Genomic DNA, 17,902 nt, shown 5'->3' on the forward strand with positions numbered 1-17,902 from the left:
TCTTACTGGATGTTAATATAAAGCCTACTCAGAAATAACATTTTAAAGTTAAAATACGTATTTTAGTCTATTCTTAAACATAATAGTGACTTCTGCCTGAAAACAAAATTAATTATTTTCATTATTTTTCATGGACTGCAATACCCAGTCTTCAGAATTCTGTGTAAGCAGAATAAATACTGTATTTTTTAAGTTCTATATCCTGGTTAAGCAGAAAGAGCTTCTAAATGAGAGCTGGGGGAATTCTCAAGTTTACTATTTCATGTAATGGCTTATTTCCACTAACACACAGAAGCAACATTCTGTCTCACTAAGGAAGCATACACGTGATCTTAAGATAGTTTGCATTCAAAAGACATTAAAAGTAAGATTTTAAAACTTCTTTTAATTATTATATAATGGACATCTTATTTCAAATTAAGACTACAGAAATAATTTGCAGGCATCATTTCGTTTTAAAGCTAAATAACACATTCACTTTTTCCCTACTGATTAACCACAGAATTACTCTGCTGTTTCAAGCATCACATCTGCATAAAATTCCCTTTCCCAATGGTTAAATACATTCAAGTAGAATGCAACCAAGCTGTTGAAATAAGGCAGCATTTGATCCAATATTCTTAACATATCTATCAGCAAACACTGCCACCTTCTTAAGGCTATGAAGAATACTTAATGAAAGCAGAACATTTGTCTTTCCTAAGCTGTAGATTCAGATTTATCCTCCTCTGCTAACCACTTCCCCTAGTGTTGAGCTACAGGTAGTCAACATTTACATACAGGTAATTTTTATTACATACATACAGGTAGATCAATTTATATATTTCATCATTCTCCCAAGAACTTTAAAGCCAGACTTAAAGCAGGGAATGTAAAAGACTGAAGTGCTGGGGAGAAAGGAACTCTGGAAATAAGAACTAATATTTCCCAAGAAATAGCGGATAGCTATTTTAACAAATACGTACTTGCCCTACAGATGCCACTTTCTTTTTTTTTCCCCACTAACAGAAAGAGCATTCAACTCACAGAGCACTGAGTATTCTGAAGATCATCTATGATCTTCACAGAACAGTGGTGTTTCTAATTAACACTGTATATTTTTACATAAACTTTAATCTGTGCAACCTGCTAGCAATTGCTGAAACATGACATCACAAAGTTGCAAACAGGTATTTACACTACACATTTTCATCTTAATAAAATTAATTGATTACCATCAAGAAGAACACAATACAGTTGACAACAATCTGGAATGTTGCCAAAGATGTCTACTAATTATTACTGACTGAAATAGAGATAATGATGGATTAAATATGCACTGCATAGAGGCAAAAGAATCTTGTTTACTTTTTGAGATTACTAAGGAAAACACTGTTACAAGCCAGTAGCAATGTATGGCAAACTGATGCCAGCTTTTGGTTCAACACATATTGCAGCTTCCTTGAAAACAGAACTCCTGAAGTATAGAAACAATGGCTTCATACAGTGATAGTGTGCCTGGAAACTATTCTGACTTGACACAAAATGATTTAGCATCAATTTAAATCATCAGGTTGTTTTGTGAACCAAGACATGAAATTGAACGTTTATAGAGCATCCTAAGGCATTTACTTAGCCATGCTGAAAGAACAGTTAATTACTTTCAAGTTTCAAATTCTACTAAAGGCTGCTGAAGTTCCATTCAAAATGCGAACTCAGGAGTTAGGTCGCTAAGGTTAGTGCTTACACCAATTCATTCCAAGTATTACAAGTACTTGCAGTAGTATTTTATCATCTTTTTATCCCTTGGGGTATGTTTTTCATTCCTTTGTGGCCAAAGTGCAAAAGGTTAATTCAAGTTGCATGATTTCAGCAAAGCTTGCATTGAATACAGTTTATTTAATACTGGAAGTGTAGTTTAATACTACAACTAGTCCTTTTATTGGAGATCAAAATTACATAGAATGACCCTTTCGCTATAAATAGGATGCTCCTCATTAAGTGACTGCTTAAAAACATGAGCATACACTTTTATACAAATGGTGTAATATCAAATACAAAGAGCTAGTTCTTCCTTTAGTGAGAATTAGTATTTTTTTTAAGGTTGAGAAATTTGAATCACATAGAAAAAGTACCAGAATGCAACATCACCACCTTTCAAAGAAAACAGTTTCACTGGTGGCCACTGAGGCAGTGTCAAATAAATACCATTGAAAATTGTTTTCCATTTATAACCATTTATAAACATGGTTCGATAGACCTGTCTCTCTGTAACCATGTACAATCAGGGAAAAATTTCAACTGATCGCTGAAGGTGGAAGATTACAGCAATAGCACTTTGATATGATAGTTTAGTTTAAAGAGTTCTTGTAGATCTCTTTTGTAACAGAAGAACAGATGTAAATAAAGCCATTCAATAAATCCTTTAAAGATAAGTTTTAAACAGATATTAATTAAGAAAAAAAAAAAAAAGAGAGAAAAAAAAAAAAGAAACTTATGAATAAGTTTCCAGAAATTCAATGCTTTTCACACTTTGGAACTTTGGACAGACAAGTGACAGACAAGTGTTCTTGAATTTTGAGATGAATGTCAATGCGCAAAATCCCTTATAGAAATAAAATACTGGCCACCTTACAAAAAGCCAGGCGTGTCAGAGTTCAATGACTGCAGATACAAAAAATGTTTTAGGCAGATCCTTTTAACATCACCCTACATTGATTCAATTACAGTAAGAGAAAAAGACAAAGCCCTATGATAAGGAACAGCCTCTCTCGTACAGAGGATAGAAAACTAAGCCACAGATACATAGAAATCAGTTTTTGTTATGCACTTCTACATTAGCTGCAGCACCCCTGTAAGAGCAGCTCTTTTATTTACATTGCTCTGTGCTTTATATTATACAGAACTTCCAAACATTTTCTGCAAGATCCTAACATCTTTGTGTTTTGCAGTCCTTTTAAAATTTTAATAGGAAGGGGGAAAATATCACACTGAGATGCCAGTGGAAATAATGTAAATCTCAGAGATTTAACTGATTTATAAAACACACAAAAATAGGCATTTATTGTCTGGAGCCCAGAAGAACTCACTTGAAATATGGAAAAATCTGCTCTGGTAGTAGCAGTAATTTTATTTATTTTTGAAGTAAAAAATGTGGAGAGTAGGGCCATGCTACATTTTGAGGAAAGAAATATCTATCCTGCAAGCTAATTTTAATTCAACAGTGACTGTTAGAGAATGACATGATAATCCCACGCAATATTATTTAGCACATAATGAGTACATGATGTAAATGATGGTAAAACAGGACATCAATCATCTCTGATGCTATTTCCACATTAATAAATTATTATATAATTACAACTCCTATTAAACTAATAATTGTCTTGAAATCAACTAAATCAGCTTTATGTATACAACAAAACATACACAACTTCATATGTAGTTACAATTATCTATATATGAGCATACAGACTGTTGTGCTCATCTTCCGACCAAACAAATTATAGTGGTCCTTTCAAAACAGTGGAGAGCAATGCCATTTTGCAGCATTTAATTGCAAGGTAACAAGTTTTCCCATTGAGAAAACAGAAAAGCAGTGATTTTGAAACACCACAATTCTTTGCATAGTACTTGTTCAAAAAAAGTCTTTACGTAACTCCTATCAAAGTATTTAATTATAAAAAAGAATATTGAAATTAAACAACACCTATAAGCAATATGATGAATAACATTAATAATTCCTAATTAATTAATTAATTAATTCCTTTTTTTTTGAGAACATTTCAGATGAAAGCTTGACCAGAACTAGTACTCTAATATTATTAAAATTACTTTTAAATTCGTCATTTTAGAAAATGTCATTGTTACAATTTATTTTGAAACATTACAGAATGTTTCAGCACCCTTACACAATACAGTGTGGAGGTACAATCTGCTTAGCTGGACATTTGTAAATAGCCTGCAAAACTGTGTATTGTTTTTATTCTCCGTCCTTAATTAGGCACAGACTGTTCTTTTCCCCACACGTCTTTCTCCCAAACCCAGTCACTCTGATCACCGTCTGCCTGTTTTAAGCCAGCAGCACCTCAACCTTTACTGCTCTCACTTCATCCTCATCTGCCAACCTGATCAGCCTGAAGCCATCCACCCTTTCTGTTCTCCCACTTGCTCTGCCTTTTTTTTTTTTTTTTTTTTTTCCTCTCCATACTGTGGTCACCATTTTCACATTCCAAATATCTCTGAATTCCCATTCTGATTTGTTGCTTGTTTACTTAGGCTGTATCTAAAAGCTGTGTCTGCTCCTATTCTTTTAACCAAGCTTCTCCCTAGCATCTGCTGTTCCCTCCTGCACTTCCATTTCAGGGCTTTCCAGCCAATTTCCTTTTCCACTGGCCTCTGCCTCCAGTCTCACTCCTACACACATATACATGTTTACACACACACAAACACACACAAGAATTTGCATGTCTATATAAGCATGGATAGATGGTTTTCTCTCTCTCCTTCTAGTTCTCAGTACTCATGTAGCCCCAATTTTCATTTACCTCCCTCCTCAAAACACTTCCCAGTTTGCCATTCTTTTCAGTTCCAATTCTAACAACGTCATCTAAGTGTGCAGCTCCTTGCTCTTGTATCACTTGCGACCCTCATCATGCACATTTTTGCTTCACAGTATAATTTCAGAGAGGTGGAGAGGTGCACACCAAAAGCATGGGAGTGATAAGCTACCAACTTCAGATTCACGTGCCTGGATCCAGCCAAACCAGAGGAGCTCAGATCACTACCAGCATTTAAATTTCATCCACTATATGTAGAATATGAGGGGTAGAAGAGAACTCAGAGAAGTATCCATTGCACATATCTAAATGGATTCTTTTTTTGTTTGTTTGTTTTTGATTGTAGATTGTAAATTGATGCCACTTGAAAGAAAGTATTTACAAGAGTGGAAAAACAAAAGTATTCGTGATATAACTGCTCTCCTGAAAAATCCTAAGTTCTTGCTTCAAAGCCCAGTGTCTTCAATGCTGTTCTATGGAATGTTTGCTAAAACAGCTGAACTATCTCAACCATTTTGTTTGGACATTTTCTCAAAACCTTCAGGCTGAGACACAAACCCATACTGAAAAATATCAGCCTGAAGTCAGTTTGCCAAAATTATGAGCATCTGAAAGCAGTACTTCATGACAGGTAACAGTAAAGAGAAATCGTTTAAAAAAAAAAAAAAAAAAATGGTACAGGCAAACTGATGGATCCAGAATGAAAGATTCATTAGCAAAAGAGAAAGCAGATCTATGCATCTGTGTATATCTAATGTAGGATAGCAGCCAATACCTCAGATAAGCAATTTCTAATATTTACTTCCCTTGTCCTGATCTCAAAATGACTTTGCCCTCCAGAATACAGAATTTGTTCTACGGGTTCAGATGATCTCTGGTTCTGTTTCTGGTGTTAAATCTTTCATTTGAAAAGATGCAGACATTTAAGCTGCCAACATTACAGATGGCTACCTCTCTATGCCCTCACTTAAAAATCTAACAAAATTCCCTTTAACCAATTTGACACCTAGGTTTACCTTGTTTGAACTCAATAAGCAGTCTGAACTCTGTAATAATCTGGTGTCTGCTCAGACAGGCTCATTCTGTTCTCCTAAATCCAATCTGCATTGGATCTGCCCGCTATTAGAAAAATTCAACATAGGGATTGTATGTAGAAGTCTAATTTACTTCAGCAAATACATTTAATCAATTCCACCTTACTATTTTCCTTTTGCTCAGTGTTTGATTACTTTTATGTCATCTATTAGATATAAACTGGTGGTTTTTTTACAATAAGTGGGTGATCTGACAAGGCCAATTTCATGTCTCCCGTTAGATAAAGTGACATTTCAATCCGGTTCTCTGACAAACTTAGATGAGGATACTGTGTAGTTTGAACACATGCACAATGACAAAGCACTTGTCTTTTCAGACTTTCCTATCAGAACAAACACTTGGGTAAAATTGAAAATTTCCCATTTGAGATTTATTTAAATAGAGCAATCAATACTTTATTTCACCACTCTCTAAAGGGCATATAAGAGAACAAAAACAAGTTTTTTAAAAAATCCTTTCTTTTCCTTCACGTTTAGAGCCCAGCAAATTGTTCACTGACAGGGGTTTTGCTCATTAACTAGACAATATTCATGTTTATAGTTCTTTAATAAGATAACATGGGATTAACTGACAGCTTTTTAATTGCTTTTCCCTCCTCCCCCTCATAGCAAATAAAGCTTGTTAGAACCATATCTGTTCAGGTAAAAAAAAAAAAATAGAAAGAAAAGAAGCTGGCAAATGTTCCTATGTATATATCATCCTCAAAATTAAGATTTAATTCCTATTCCTTTGTGATTTCAGGTTTGGTTCACAATGCCTGATATTAAAATTCTTCCTGCTGATTTCAAAAGTACTTGGATCTGGCCTCCAGTCTACACAACACTGTATCAAGGCAACAATGCAAACTTCAAAGATGTTTACATAAGAAAGTATTTAGAGTCCACTTACAGGAAGTTCCTATTTAGTGAAACTATGCCTACAATGAAGTAGTGTGAACACTGTACAAAGTAGGAACCTACTCTACTGTGCAGATGTTTTTAAGTCTCTACTTAAAGGCAAAGACATTTTGGGGGGAAAAAAAAAAATCTATCTGTTTATTTTCAAGTTCAGTAAACAAATGGAAAGACAGCACAATAAACGTGATGAGATTTAGAATACTGCATTCTTTTCTGAGCTATCCAGTTCTAAAAAGACAGGGATCTCCTAGAAGGAGTCCAGTGGAGCACCACAAAGATATAAAGGACCTGGAGCATCTCCCGTATGAGGAAAGGCTGAGTAACCTGTCACTGTTCAGCCTGGGGAAAAAAAGACTGGGAGGGGATCTGATTAATGTTTATAAATACCTAAAGGGAGGTGGGAGGCAAATGGATGAGCCAGGCTCTTTTTGGTCGTGTGTAGCAATAGACAAGGAGTAATGGCCTAAAACCTGAACATAGGAAGTTCTGCAACAACATGCAGAACAACCACTTTACAGTAAGGGTGATGGAGCACTGGAACAGGTTGCAGTGGAGATGTTACAGAGTCTCCTTCTATGGAGATATTCAAGATCCATCTGGACCTTATCATAGTGTATTGGCTTTAAAGAGGGGGTTGGACTTAATGATCTCTTGAGGTCCCTTCTAACACCTACAAACTCTGATTCTGTGAGACGACTCTCCAACTTAAAAACACTTTGACTCTCCTGTCAGCACAGCAATGTAATTCCAGGGAAATTCCACTTAGTCATCTTGGTTACTCCAATGCAAATGAGAAGAGAATTAGATTCTTCTTTTCCAACAAAGTGAGGGGAATAATTACATCACAGTTTCTACTCATACTATTATTAAGCCATCAGTAATTCCCAAGTAGACTAAACATTACATGCAATATGGATATATGTATATTTCTCATTATTTATTGATGGTGATGATCTAAAATATATTTTGCTGTGCTTAAATCAATCCTTTAGCTTTGAATTCTGCCAACTAACATTGCAGAAAAGCTGCTGAAAAAAATAGGAAATACAATTTCTTAATTATACACCATCAGTAAGAAAGCAGATTTACTAATTAATAATTAGTTCCTACTGCTGCTATTTAACTATAGTCATCTAAGGTTTTACAGCACAATGCTTAAAATGGGCCTTTTTAAGTCAGAAGGAATGACCTGCAGGTGCTCGCATAGAAGCTCCAATACAGGCAACAGGGATTACCATAATTACTTTGCCACTCTACAAGTAGTTAATGGGATTACACCCTAAGGCTATCCAATTGCTCTTAGTGCTCAGTGCAAATTTTCTGAAAGAATCTGGATAAACACAAGTGCTTTAATGATATGCTTCATAATTTCATCTATCTTGCACCACAAAAGGAGCACTAATAAATTAAAGTACCCTAAATTAAAGAAATTGAGAACACTTAACTACTTTGGTTTTCTGTATCTCCTGTCATGGATGCAGTCAATTTTTTATCTGTCTCATTCAGTCTCATTTATCCCTCTGGTTTGCAATGCTGTAAAGTCTGAAAGATGCCTTATCATTCTTGGTGGGGTGCATACGTTTCTTTTTTCTTTCTTAACTTCTATATATCTCTTGCATCTTCTATAGTGACTAATTACTCCCCAAGCTAACTAACCCATAACCCAAGCTTCTTTTTCACCAATCAACTAAAAAAAAATCCACATTTATCTTACAAACACTGTTCTAGAGATCCCATCTTTCCATTATTCTACTCCCCATTTTTTCTTAAGTATCCTCCCCCAAATTTTATTTAATTAAAAAAAATTCCAGCATACCTACAGCCTAACCGTTAGCCTTTCTACTTTTCCTCCATGAGAATTCTACTGTCCTCTTCTCTGCCTCACTTTCATTTTTCCTTTGTAACTTTTAATTTTGATTATTTACTGTTCCTCTTGTTCTTCAAACTTCTCCTTTAATGCTTCTTTCTTGTACGTATACTTTCTATACTGTCTTCAGAGACAAGATCTATGGTACATTTTCAGTTATATAACACTTATTCCATACTTCGCTTATCAACCTACATAAAAATTACCTGAACAAAATCAGAAATAATTTGGGAAAAGGATCATATCATTTAAAAGGTCTGAAAAATTATACACTTCTATCAGCATGCAAAATTATTGAACGGGTAGGTGAAATAAAGTAGTGAATCCAAGATCAACTAATAATAAAGCTCCTTACACGGTCTACTTTTTACGACGAGAACCATATTGAAGTATGTACTGATTCTTTACTTATAAGACTGTATCATAAGAAATGTATTTTAAATCAGAAGATAAAACCTAGAGCACAATTTGAAAGAAGAGTATCAAAATACCACACAAGAATTAGATTCTTACTTGTGTTACTCCTTCGCCTATACACTTCTTTAATATCATTAGAACAGTTATATGGTCTTATAGCTGTAGAGCCAAAAGAAAAGAATCCTAATCAACAAGGGACACTGTTTCTAAAATCAGAGAATGCATAGTAGATGCAACTGCGTCCTTCCTAATTCATAGTGGAAAAATCCACATCTTCAGTGGATTTAATTTTAGGGCACTCCTCTCCTTGCCAGCTTGGATCAAATTGGTCTCAGGAAGAGAAAAAGACCCTTTAGCCCTTCATCCCACTTTTTCTTTTTTAGGTCTAGAACTGACCAGAAAAGGAAGACATAGCACAGTAATGTGGCTCACCAAATTTGGTGCTACAAAATATCTTTCTTTTTCTTTAAAAGAACAAAAATAGCACTACATTCCTCCAAAATATATGTATAAAGTAAGAAACAACCAAAATCAATTAATATTAAGATATTGTTTTAGCACTGTTTTCTACAAGGAAGGACATTCTTATGCACATTTTATTCACACACAAGAGTTTCCTGATGTTTTTAAAAAATCTCTCTCCATATGTTGGAAAATGTTTTCTTTCATTGTAAAGTTTTCAGATTTTGAACTAAGTACAGTTTTTTAAATGTTATCTCCACCATGGAAGTAAATAGCCAGTATTAGATTCATATCTTCCAAAAAATCTTATGCTTAAAACCAGAAATGCTGTCTGTACACTACATTTGAGAGAAATATTTAAATCAACAATCCAAAACTAACCAGTTAGCTCTGGTTTCTTCTGTCATTTCCTTGCTACAGCTGGATAAACTCCTATAATTTACATGAACAGCCTATTTATTGAACCTTTTATCAGCTGTAATGAACTGTGGGTGACATCCTTAGTAAGCTAGCAACTGCAGGTCCTTATTCCATACTCCAACCACAGAATAGTGATTCAATTGTGAAATACCTTTCACTATCAGTTCTGCATAGTTCGATACTCCAACCCCTCCTTCTGTTCGAATCATGCAGCGATAGTTGCCAGCATCCCGCTTCGTGGCATTTACCACATTAAAAAGAGCTACAAATCGTCGAACATTGAACACTTTTATGTTCTTCAAAGGTGCATCCCTCACGTAAATACCCTAGGCAAAGAAACAAAATTAAAAAATATTGTTAGTCACACTTTAAAAAAAAAAAAAAAGACACAAAAAAAACCCTGAAAAACAATTCTATTTCTCTTAAGCTTCCCCAGGAGCACTTTTCCTCCCCAGAGGAGGAAAGGTGAAGGCAGAAGTCTGCACTATTACTTTTACAGATGTTTACACTGTGTGAGACGCTATTGCCTTCCCATGTGAGTTAAAACATTCATCATTAGTGGGCAACCATTCATGTGGAACAGCTGCTTTCAACTCTTTATAGATTAACTAATAGAAAAATTGGAGAGCAGTGTAACATTTTACTTGCTTGGCTTACCTTACACAAGTACTTAAAAGTTCATTGGTTTTTGCTTTGGTTTGTTTTTCCTAAAGAAGCATAAAACAGCATACACAGTCTCTATTTTCTACTCTCCTCCACATCTGCTATTCAGCGTATGCATTTGGTACAGCATGGAAATCCAAGTGTGTGGTTGTCATATAACAGAACCTATACTTGGGATTATCAGCGAGTCAGGTGGAAGAGACTTGCCACAGATTTATATTTACAGGTGAATGACTAGGAAGGCTGAAGTTGTCTCAATTTCCCAGTTTCTCAGCACAGTACTGGAAATTGGGCAATTTCTACTTCAGTGGAACATCTTGCTCTCAATTCAACATCTTGCATGCACAGAACAAGAAAATTATCTACATAAAGCTGAGGAGCACTACGCCCCTAAATCCAGGCCCGCTGTGTCTTGTCATCCAATGCATGTCTGGAAGAGGAAAAGAGAAGGGAGTAGATGGAAAAGGACAGAGAGGATGTCTTGCCACATCCTCTGACATGAAGCAGAGGAGTAAGAGACAGCTCTCATATCCTCACCAGAACTCATGCTCTAGCTGGCCACGAAATAGGCAAGATCCACTAGGAATGGTCGAAGAAACTTCAGAAAACGTAATAACCTAATTATTACAGATGGTTAAAAAAATTATACACAAAATCTACTAGAAACAATTATTCAAATGTGTACTTTACACAAAAGCATAAGCTTTTCAATAAATTGAAGCCTACTGCCATTATTAAAGCATTATAAGAAACCGTGGAAAACTTCAACAAGCACCTCCCTAAAGATGTTATCTTTGGGAAGGCATTGCAACCTTATGGTATTTAATATACCAGTTATTTTGGTAGGTTTTCCTGAATTCAGGAACTTCAGGCAGGGCAAGGGTCCTGTGCTAGCTTCCATAAACTGTCAACACAATTGGTGATGTCTGTTTCTCTGCCTTGGAATTTATAGTTTATCCAACAGAATTTAAGACCCATATAGGAAACACTGACTTCAATTTGTTATGGCCTTCACTTGTCAGCATACTGAATGTAACCTTAAAGCACCAGGTAAAACCAGAGAGCAACAACAAACAGTTGCAGTAAATTAAACATATCCGTAATCACAAAACCAAGTAAAAATTAATCATGCCATTGATGCCAAAGAAGCAGGATAATTAATCATAAACACTGTTTGCATTCTCTTAACACCGTAAGATGAGAGTTATTTCCTCTTATAAAATAAACATGGGTGACACATTTCTTATTTAAAAAAAAAAAAACAAAAAACCTACAGGATGCTCAAAGAATGTACTGCCATGCCTTAAAATTTACTCACGTTATTATCTGACATTTACTTTAGATTACTGCCAGCTCCTTAGAATTCCTAGATTTCGAACTTGCAGATAAACTGACTGCTTTGACATGGTATATACCGAAAACAAAACTTGGAAAGAAGCATCCAAAACAACTGTTGCAAAACTACTGTTTTTAATGATTTTGCCACTGTATTATCAATCAAGCAAAAATGGTAGGAAGTAGCAAGATGTAAGCTGAATAGGCTATATATGTTTTTGGAGAATTAACATTATTTAAAATCATATATATTTTTTAATTCTTAAAAGAATGACTGATTAGTCCTAATTATCTACTGCTAAACAGTCACAGATCATTGCTTTAAAGAGTGTTTCTGCAGTTCTCAGACTTCAAAGACTCGCGCTTATGTTGCATCTACACATGACAGCTTTTTCCTTTTTCTATCTGCAACATCAGGAAGCTCCGCATGGGCTATGTCCTCCTGCCAAGAAATCTGTAAATAACTCTCTAGGAAACAACTTGCCATCACACATAGATTAATTCTAGCACCTACACTAGCTCAGTTGATTTTAAGTGTGAACAAGAACCTCCGCATTCCAGCTGCAGTGCATACCTACCTGTCACGTGGGGCTTCTATGGCCAGAATTTAACAGGATCCTCACAAGTTACAACACAACTGAAGAACTGCGCAAATATTTTAAGACTGAGAATAATAGAATCATAGAATTGCTCAGGTTGGAAAAGACCTTCAAGATCATCAACTCCTACTGTAGCCACACAATACTAAATTTAGGTACCCCAATTTAGTTCTTGCTGTCTTTTTACCTACCTGACAAAGGCTATAAGATGCTGTTAAAGGGAGGCAAAGTGAAAGGACGAGGCAATGCCACAAGGCAAGATATTCTCTGTCTTGTTCTGGAAGAGCCAAACACATGAAGAGAGGAGACCAAGGAAAAGTGTGATGCATTCCCACTCCCTGCTGGCATTTTCCTATCATAAACCTATTAGAACCTCCCACTGCCTGCTACAGATCCTTACCACCACAGCCTAATCTCTTTCACCTTCCATTTATTCCCAAGCATACCAATCTCATCTGATTTCAAATATCTTAACCGCTGTTCTAGAACAGCAGACATCTTAATCAAATGGCTATAGGGATGTGCTACACATGATATCCATTCACATCTCAATAATTTTGACCGGAAAACAGAGAAGCCTTAGCTTGTTTCACAGAGATGCATCATTTTGTTCAAATTATGAAGCTCCATGAGCGCTAAAGAGAACTCAGCTTGGCTTTAAGGAAGATTTGAGGCTTTTTCTTCCCTGCTGGAATTTATATATGAAACAGATAGTTATGGGTGCCTTCAAAATTCATGAAGGAGTTCCATAATAGAAAGCCTTTATTATCGTTATTACAACACACCTGCAAAGTATACGTATATTAGCATAAATAAGGATTATGACTGACTTCTCTTAAATGTTACAAACTCACAAAGTGCAATGTGTCTAATGTTAGGTTAAAACTCTAGCAATCCTACGGAAATCACCAGTATGACATTCCCTACCGGAGCTCAAAGGGAAAAAAAAAGTGTTTCTGTGAAAAATATATTTCCAAGGAAAAAGTAGTGTTTGGAATAGAGAGAGACTAAAAAACATAATTTGTTTACTTTCCACAAGAAAAAATATAGCTCAAGAGAGCATATGTCTTTCCTCTCTTCAGCAAACGAGAATAGTCACCTAATTGATATAAGCCTGAGCATAAATTAATAGTAATAAAAGTAATAAATTCAAGCATAAGAAGAGTTCAATTCACAGGCAATGAGAAAATAAAAATGAAGAGGGTTAAACACAAAATATAGAGGAAAGAAAAACCAAACTAAACCTACAAAGCCCTTCCAAAACCATTTATTTCAGCAACTAAGTTCAATAAAGATCATTTCTTCAGAATCAGTCTTATTTACCATTTCACAAATACAGAAATGTTTCTACTTTAACTGCATCCATACAGCCAGCTACTCTTTCTTTTTTTGTGATTCACAGTCCTCTTCTCTGACTCACTGCATAGCATCTTCAGGAAGCTGCACAGCTATAACAGTGGGCACCTTTATGGGAGAGTGCATGAACCATATTTCTTTTTCTATATTAACATGTCCCTTTAAGCATACTGTAGGATAAACAACAAGTGCTTGCTCCACACAAATTGTGAATGGCCATTTCATCCAGAACACCTAAAAATAACACATTAATACCAAATGAACATTTCTTTACTGAAGACAGAAGACACATCCACAATTTTTTTTTAAATTTATTATATTTAGTAGCATTCACAAAAATGATTTTTAAACTCAAATGCAAAACTTGGAAGTTTCACAAATAAAAGAGACCATTTATGTGGTCAGTTATCTATTGCTTTAACAATTATAGCAATAAAAAGCTTCAATCTCAGCTCTTTTAAGACAGATGCCGAAATTAACTGAATTGCAAATTAATAATCTTTATGTGAGAGTCCTCTCCAATACATCATATCTTAATGAAAATTAAACAAAAACCAACAGGTCTGTACTCTACTAGTCTCAAAGCAGAAAATAGTTTATAATTCATGATTTTCAATGAAACATGATAGCACTGTATATTAAAGACCATTAAAACAAACTGTCAGAGCAACTCTGTAGGGTCTTTTTGGTTTTTGTGCTTTGTGCTACTGTTTCCTATTAAATTCAGTTCACCCGGATAAATACAGTTCTTTTTACTTTGCTCAGTAGTGCCGTGTGAAAGAGTGAGGTTTCAATGCACATTAAGCCTGCTAGCTCCTTCTGCCTCTGGGACCTGGAAAACTGCATGAACAGGACACTTCTTCAGAAAGAGAAAACTTCCTTAATCATTTAATCCTAGGCCTGTTTAGAGTACAAAGGCTGCATCCCTAAGGCAGACCTACCTAACTTAGCACAGAAGAATTTTGACCGCAAAAAAATGGACTGCAAAATGCTGAGATCCGAAAATGAACATAACAGATTCCCCCAGTTGCTGAGAAACTTCTGTGCTTTCAAATGTTCAGAGAATGCTCCACCAAAACAAAAACCAACTAAACAAAGCCAAACAAAAACAAATCAAGAATGCTATTTATGCAAAACAATGAATATAATTAATTGGTGAGTCACTGGTAAGAATACATTTTCTATTAAGCAATATGTAATTTAACATACAGGTATTCTGAAAGAATCTTAATTTAATCTTGGGATATAAACAGCTTGAAAGTTCATTCTTCTAGTACCACTATATTAAATTCATCCAGAGACAGCATAAAACACCCTAAAAATGCACATTATTTTTCCTTTCTAGGCAAGCTAGAGTGAAAAGAAATAGGCTGATGGTTATTTAAATTAGACTTACAGTCTCGTTTAGGCAATGAACTAACACTAAGTCTTCTAAATGAACAGCAGTTTAGTAGCAACAAGATATATATTAAAGCTTTCAGAAATAGTTTTTAAAAAATGAAGCAGTAATTCAAAGGGATTGAAGTTCTGGGATGTTATATCCATCACTACCACTGCATTAATCATTCTCAAAGAGTGTTTCAACAATTTCGCCAGAAGAGACTTAAAAGGAAGCATCGGTCAGTTACCCTCTGTTCATACAGGTGGACTAAGCAGTTTTTCATACATTTATTAAAAGAAAGGGTTTGCATTATCCCACTTTCAAATACGCACATTTATAAAATCCTGATTAGAGTCATGCCAGTGGGATCTCAAATAACATCAGCAGTGCCAGAAGTAATTTGGTTTAAAACACGTATTAAATCTAAATCAAATAGCAATTAATACCTCAACAAAATTGCTTCACAGAGTTCATATTTTTCATTCTAATAATTTCCATAGTTGACTCTACCTCTGAATTTCCAGAATTGCTTTCATAACCAAGACAACTGCTTGTCAGTCTAGATTAGAACCACCGCAGATCTTATGATTATCCAGCATTTATTCTATCTGTATAAGTTAACAAGTGTATTTCATTTAAGTAATGAGGCCATGCTGGAAAAAAGATTATTATTGCCCTGTTCGGAATTGCTCTACTGTGAGCCAGAACTATGCTCTATATGAGTAACTCATGGGCATTCAAGCAAAATGCTATTGTTCTGCCATTCAGGAAAGATCTCAGGATTCAATATTTGTATGTTTGGTTACTTATCCTTTTCTTCAAATGACATAGCTCCACATAAATCTCTATTTCTTATGACTAAACCTAAATGACTGTTGTAGCTACAAGGTAAAATTGTAAAATACACTGAAGCTACACATCAAGTAGTCACATTATTAAATATCAAGCAGCATTATCTATTTGAAGATACAATTAAACATGCAGAAGGTAAACAAAGACATTATTCTATTTTCTGGAGCCACTAAACTCACTGTAATTTACCCAAGGCAGACACTCAGTACTTACATAATGAATTTCTTCTGTTTTGTTCTGACAGGAGCAGATCTCTTATTACTACACAGAGGTTTTCAAAAGGAAAAAAAAAAGAAAAAACACCAACAAAACTGCTGATTTTATATTTTTTACATGAAATGCAAGACTGATTGAGAAATGTTAATATTCTCTAACAATTTTCCAGTGCTCACAAACATGTAAAAATCTCAAACCTTCTTTCCATTCATTTTTAATGGCACACAACAGAATCCAAAATCATTTGTACAGAATTATGTTCTCAGAAACATCTGGAGAAAACAGAGCACTAGAAAATCTCTCTCTAAAGGATAAGTTTGTTTCATAAAGAAATTATGGCAACTATCCAAGCATATGCTAAGCATTTTGCTGAACCCATACTTCTATTTATTAAGTCATTTAATCTCACTCTGTATCTTAATTCTTCGAAACACAAAACAGTAAGTACTCATCATGCTTTTATCTGTATTAAAAAACTACAACAGCTAGGATGAACACCTTGCTAAAAAAAAAAAAAAAAAAAAAAAAAGAAGACTATATTAAATGATTTTCAATACTTTGGCTTAGATTTCTGCGGATGCCAGGCATAGGCATAGGGAGGGACTGGGAAGGAGAAGAGCAATGAGGAGAAAGTGAGAAAGGAAAGATAATTAGCATAATTTTCATTTGTACATACGATGGAGAGTGATGTAGGCATTTGTCTGCCTTTTCAGTTATATAACAGAACAGCTAAAAAACCCCACAGAAACAACAATTCTTTTCACGAAAAGTGTTAGCTTGTTTGGAAAGGAAAGAGGCACATAAAGAAAGTCTATCATGCAAGTTTGGGAGACAACTTCAAGTTTAAATCTTTGAAAGTTTTAAACAGCCAGAACAACAGTCAAACTCATTGATGAGTCCTACAAAGTAGCCAAGGAAAACACACACATTTCATGATAAGAAACTACATCCTGCTCAGGGTGGAAGAACTGTCTTTTTGGAGTGTGAGGAGGTAAGAGATGCACATCAATGGGCAAAGTATACCTCTCAACAGTGAGGATAGTCATAGCAGTAATAATCAATAATAACCAATGTACACATTGGTTTATGCAGAAGAGAAACTCACGTAGAGGGGACTGGTTGGAGGTGTTTGAGTTTAATTACTAAGTCAGTCCCATAGTTCAACAACCACCCCCAAAACAGACATTCTCCAATGCTCTGTTTCCCTTTCTATCGTCTTTCCTTTGGGTTTAATTTAATTTAGTCTTTACTTCAGTTCTCTGCCTCAAACGAGCTTAAACTGCCCTTGGTCTTAAAAAAGAAGCCTCCATATAGGTCCAATTTGAACACTATGCCTCCCAGCAGGAAGTCTGTACATTTTAACTACAGTATTTATTGTAAAGGTCACTGCTTCTTTCTCCCAAAGGTCCAAGAGCACAGCACAGAAAGCTGATTGAATTTACTTCATCAGTTGCCTGACTTGTACATGTCCCTAAGCGATCCTGCTGCTGCTGAACAGCACTTCAGATCAAGACAGTCTTCAGGGTCCAGCAACAGGCATACCTAACACACTGTTGAGATGCAAGTTGAATATTACCTGCCCCAAGTGGCACAGGTCAGTTTCGTTATCTCAGGTCTGCCAATCACCATTTACTATATTATTTAACACTCCAGAAAAACCGGACCATTAATACATTACAGCAAGGCTCTTGAAAAAGAGAACACTTGGTCCGTTCATTTCCAATTCAGACAAGAATATCAAGGTTTGACTGCTGAAGTTAATCCCAAAGTAACTTTTCTTATATTTTACTTTATCAAATGAAAAT

General features: G+C 35.2%; 1 protein-coding gene across 6 annotated transcripts in view; it reads right to left on the bottom strand.

The window, feature by feature from the left end:
* PTPRM (protein tyrosine phosphatase receptor type M) overlaps positions 1–17,902 on the bottom strand; it is a 454,600-nt gene that overhangs the window by 268,313 nt on the left and 168,385 nt on the right. For all 6 annotated transcript variants that reach the window (XM_085220805.1, XM_085220804.1, XM_085220803.1 and 3 more), the window contains exon 6: positions 9,847–10,021. In XM_085220805.1, the coding sequence (XP_085076931.1) occupies positions 9,847–10,021 (175 nt within the window). The remainder of the gene's footprint in view (positions 1–9,846; positions 10,022–17,902) is intronic.

This window comes from Meleagris gallopavo, chromosome 3, assembly GCF_905368555.1.
Source record: "Meleagris gallopavo chromosome 3, MGAL_WU_HG_1.1, whole genome shotgun sequence".
NCBI classification, from domain to species: domain Eukaryota; kingdom Metazoa; phylum Chordata; class Aves; order Galliformes; family Phasianidae; genus Meleagris; species Meleagris gallopavo.